General features: G+C 38.7%; 1 protein-coding gene across 2 annotated transcripts in view; it reads left to right on the top strand.

Moving 5' to 3' along the window:
* Positions 1-3,189: 3,189 nt before the first annotated feature.
* The window catches only part of slc1a1 (solute carrier family 1 member 1), a 19,066-nt gene continuing 16,813 nt past the window's right edge, over positions 3,190-5,442 (top strand). The window contains exon 1 of one of the 2 annotated variants that reach the window (XM_008287835.1): positions 3,190-3,289. In XM_008287835.1, coding sequence (XP_008286057.1) covers positions 3,190-3,289 — 100 coding nt within the window. The remainder of the gene's footprint in view (positions 3,290-5,442) is intronic. The other variant, XM_008287836.1, reaches the window with a different exon arrangement.

Genomic DNA, 5,442 nt, shown 5'->3' with positions numbered 1-5,442 from the left:
CCGCCGTCAAGTCACACACACGACATCGAGCGCGGCACTTCCCGTCAGTACCTTCAAAATAAAGCGCGTTTTGACAACAGGCGGTTTGAGACATCGCCAGCAGGTGGCAGCGGACCCGCAGTAATATTATTAACTCAACACCTACCTTTTTAGTCTTGTTTATTTCTTACTAGTACTACTGACACACATTCATTTATTTTATACATTTTAGTCTATTTATTTATTTAATATATTTATTTTTTATTTACTTGTTTTGCTTCAAGAATTTCTGGTGTTTTCTCATTGTGTTTATTTGTTATATTTATTTATTTTCTCAGTTTTTCAGTCCCTGTTCTATTGAATCCTTAATTCATAGCAAATGTTTGTGTTGGAGCATTGGTTATACTGTTTGCATTGCTTTACAAAAAAAAAAAAAAGATCCACAAAGCACATCTCATTTATGTGAAAAGTGCTGTACGAATAAAGTCTGACTGATTGATAAAGAAGTTAAAAGCTATAGCTGTAAGGGCAGCTAATGCATTGCACTGTATTGTAAAGATCTGTATCAGTGTTTTTGTTTTTTTAAAAATGTTTTTTGTTTGTTTGTTTTGGTTTTTAATGAATACAAAAAGGAAATTAGGGAAAATAAATGTTTTTTCCCCATTATGTTTTCGGACTGTGTTTACTAGTCTAATGTCACTGATATATTTATGTTCATCAGACATTCTAGGAAATGTGCATAATATTAATTGTTGCTTAGGCGAGTCAACTTTAAGTATTGTTTTATTTTGTGTTGTTTATTTGTGTATGTTTGCTGGGATTTAGGGATGAGGCTGAAAATGTGAAGAAACTGCTAGATTCTAACTGTATGTTTTCCAATGCCTGTATACTTTTGTTTCCTACAAACATCGCAATGTGAAACATTCATAGATTGGATTGAAATAAAAAAAAAAATAAGAAGAAGATTTTTTTTTTTTTTTTTAAGCTGCAGAGGAGGAAGCTAAAAACCAGTCACTCTACTTTCCATCCAAATCAGTTATATTTCCATTGCAAAGACTTGCTTAAAAAAAAAAAAATCTGTTGCCATTGCAGTTGTAAGCCCAGACAATTCTCATAAAAAGAAAAAATAATCCCCTTTGTGCCGTGTTTTCAAACACGGCACAAAGGGGATTGGACAGTAAGTAGCACTGAAAGGATTTGCACAATACATGCTAACGGAAAACAGTCAGTCTGGTGGATATGGTGCGTTTTGTCCACAGAAGGGTGCTGTGACACCAAATTATAATCCGGCTACCAGCGGTTCCTCTTGTCTGCTGTGATGTTCCCCCTGCCTGCCGAAATGCCTCAAATATATTCAGACCAAAAGGCACAGAAAACGTCCCAAAGCAGACATTTAAAAACTCCTTATCTCTTGTGGATAATAACAGAAGTGACCCAGGACACAGTCACAGAATTAAATTGTTTGCTGCTGGTTTAAGGTTCTAAACTGGTCCCTGATACTTTATACTACATATATTTAAATAAATAAATAAAATTAAAAGTTTGAGACAAGCCTGACTTGAAACTGATTTCTTTCTAATATATTTTTTTAATGAATCCTTTTCATTTTTATTTATTTATTTTTCATTGATCTGGCATGGCACAGTTTCTTTTTTTTTTTTTTTTTTTTATTTTTTATGTTAGTTTTTCTTTTTTTTTTTTTTTTTTTTTATTTTTTGTTGGTGATTGCTGATAATGGTTACTTTTCGGTTTAAAGGCACCTTTTTTTTCATACATTTGCACCCTTTAGCATCTGCAAAAGATTCATAATGAATGAAATCATAAATTCTAAACCCTGGGAGGAGTATGTTTGGAGACGGACACCCAGATGGAGGCTGGTACCAGCAGCGTACACTCTGTAACTGATACAGGCAGGTGCAGGTCAAAGTCATTGTCATAGCAACCAAGTTGGATTGTTTGTGACTTTTGGCCAATCTCTGCATTTGATTTGTGAAACATTTTTGCTTGCAAAAGTTGACATTTTTTCCACAAGGTGGCGCTAGAGGTAAGGCCATTGGTGTCCCAAGTGGAGAAACTGTCCCTCCAATAAAAACAAAACCCCATAGGTTCTTTGTGCAGGCAGCTTATTACCACCCACTGTCAAGTTTTATTGTGAAAGCGCCCTGTAGAGGCCATAGTAATTAAGATGGGGGCAAAGCAGGAGGCAGGGGGTGTGATTGCAGGCATTCCTGGTTCTACATGTAGAAATCCATTGATTTTAGAAAACACTGGCTCTTACCTCGACCACTTCTGTATCAGCATTAAACTGTCTTGAATAACCCATCAGTCTAAATGATTAGCAATACTTTGTAATACAAAATATGAAGAAACAACCAATCGCTGAGCTTATAATTCCACCATGTGAGCTGCTCATGGTGGGTAACAGCTAAAGACAATCCACTATTTGAATGAGTTCACTTTTGATTGCTGTGGCAGGTTTGACAGAATTCAGCATCATCGCTAAAGGCTGATTGGATGTTGTAATATTTTGAGTCTGGAAAACACTCTACATTTTAATTCACAGCCTTATATTTTCAGGCATTCTTGTGGTGAAATCACTCAAACTCGAGGGCTTTTTCTGAGCTAAACCTGGCTCTGTTAACCGTGACCTTGAGTTGCTTGATAAGAAAACATGAGGTCAGAGGTCATCCATCAGGGTTCAGTGGACGAATTTATTCCTGAAAGCAGTCATATTTCAAACATTTGTGCACAACTTTTGAGCCAGACTTCCTCGCTTCATACACTATCAATCCCCACAGCTGGTAGCCTAGATGATAGAAAACCCTTTGATATGAAATTTGTCAAGTGGGGAACTCTGCAATTCCTGTTTCATCTGTGTGCCACACAGGCTGGACTCACTGCTGAAGAGGTGAAAATGTTACAGCCACCTTGTAATGGGGGAAGGGTGGTGGAAGGTTTGTCTTCTCTCCCTCCCTCTCTCTCCAGCACTCCCTCCCTCACACCAACGCTTTTGCCATCAGCAGCGTCTGACGGCTGCATCCTTTTTGCTGTAGCAACGCGGCTGCTCCTTCCGTCCTCCTCCTCTGCCTCGTCTGCATCTGACATCCAGACCGCAGGACCTCTTTTGTGTCTCCACAGGGGCCATTGTTGTTTCTTCCCCCCTTTCTTTTCTTTTCTTTTCTTTTTTTTTTTTTCCTCCGAGGGAAAAACATGGACATGATGGGCAACAAAGAGCGACGAGGCGTGAATTTCAAAGGCTTGCTGAAGAGGAATTGGCTCCTAATAGCCACCGTTTTATCAGTGCTGCTCGGTACGTGGAAGATCCCCTTAATGTCTGCTCGTGTGTGCTGAGAGGATGCGTTCACCTTCACTGATGCCATTTGTTTTCACTTGCTGTTATCCATCCTTTGCTTTTCTAATCTGAACCATTCTGGCTTGCTTTCTGCTGCTGGAATAAATCAGCCTCTTTTTTTGCATCAGCTGGCTCGGCTGTGCAGCAACAGCATATGTTTGAATGTGTGCAGAAGGAGAACGTGGATTGCATTTTGGGATTTTTTTAGGTCCATAAAACAGAATTGAGGATGGGTATTTAGTGTGGTGCTGGAGGAGACATAGCCTCTGTTACCCCCCCACCCACCACCACCCCGAAAGTGTCTCAATCAAACGTGACCAGACTGAAGTGACAGCTGATGGAGGTCTGAGGCAGCACAGCGCAGGGCTTAGAGCGCATACAGACAGGTGCTTCATATATGTATATGGGCATGAAAAAGAGTCTATATTCCTTTTCTTTTCATATTTGTTGCCATTTTATCTCAAGCTGCATGCCCTCTGATAGATCCAGACAGAGGAATTAGTCTCTGCTTGCATGATTATCAAAATTTATGCAATTTTATTTTTAAAAAAAACCTCAATAAATGCACTTATTTGTTTTTGTCAGACACTAAGATGAAAGGATCAGTCTGTTTGTGTGCTCACTGCTGAGGTGGAGATAGGATGTGGTTAGCCTAGTTTAGCATAAAGACACAAAATAAACAAGCAGGAAAGCAAATCCAACCTCCAAACCCTAGCTGCACTAAACAGCTTGTGTTATTTCATTGATTGTAATTTGTGGCATTAATCTACAAATTTTCTGGGTGAATTCTATCCAGAGGGGACGTCACATTTTTTGCTCCCCGGCCATGGCAACAACAAATAGCATGTTAGAAAATCCAACTCTGGGTTTGCATTATTGTCTCATTCTATACAATCACTGCTATTCTATATGTATTACATAGATATAAGCAGATGCGGCAGTTTAACAATTTTTTGTGACAGAAGGTTTTAATATTAGAATTGTCAGAGGCAAAAAAATGTTAAAGATCCCCTCTGATGAAAATCTTTTTGTTCTTTTTTACCTCATTAACATATCCATGTGGTGCTTTTTATATGCTGGAAGACACAGTATGAGTGAAATAGCAGTAAATTCCCTTGATAAGCATTTCCACTTTAAAACTGCGGTCTCAAAACCACCGATTCAGACTTCCCAAGTGTCATGCATAACAAACTTAGGAAGCATTCCTGTCAGCTAGCAGCGTTGGGCTTTCTGTATCTTTATTCTTACTTCTGCAGCGGGTTTCAGTTCCACCATGTGTGACTACCAATATTCGAACTTGCTATTGGGTAACTTTGGGATGTTTTATAGTGGGTGAGCTGGTGTGCTGAGGTGCAGCGAGTGGTGGAGAAACTTTGTAGAGTATGAGCCATATTAAGCCAGGAGGTAAATATTTTCATGTAAAAAATAAAAAAACATTTGTAAATATATGACTTTGGTAAACAGAGATACATTTTTAGGAGTTTAATTAATGGCTGGAGGGTGGCTTTAAATCTGCCTTCTTTCTTTTTGTCTTTACATCCACAAGTCTATAGGGGGATATGTTGTTGTTGATGGGATACTGTGAGCTTAGGACACAGAAAAAAAATGTTAATGGATTTTCTAATGGCTATTATTACTCTTTGTCTTACTGCTGTTTGGAGGATAATCATGATCTAGGTTTTGGGACTGCAGTTCCCAGAATCTAGGGTTTTGGGCTTCATCATTTGTCCTGCGTTTTTGCCTTTAGACATTGTGTACATTTTTAACAAATCAGTGCAAGTGACAGCATGATGAAGTAGATATCCCTGTTGCATGTCAGTCCTTGTTAGCCGTGTACCCATGGAGCTACAGGCAACTCTCAGTGGATTACAGTGATGAAAACTAAAAATGTGATAAGGCTCAGGCAAGGAGCGCATCCTTTGTGATTTCTAAGCTAATTTATGCATATTTATTCACAGCTGACATCAAGGACAAGAATATACAGAATACTGAAGTGTAGATGACACTGAATTGGAAAAAACATTTTTATCACATCTGTGTGTTCAGACACGACTGCATTATGACTAACACGATATTTGGCGTACACTGTAGCAGGCATGTTAAAGTACGTT

This window comes from Stegastes partitus, unplaced genomic scaffold, assembly GCF_000690725.1.
Source record: "Stegastes partitus isolate 25-593 unplaced genomic scaffold, Stegastes_partitus-1.0.2 Scaffold524, whole genome shotgun sequence".
Classification (NCBI taxonomy): Eukaryota; Metazoa; Chordata; class Actinopteri; family Pomacentridae; genus Stegastes; species Stegastes partitus.
Note: the sequence above shows the minus strand (reverse complement) of the source record. Positions and strands in the feature narration are given on the sequence as shown.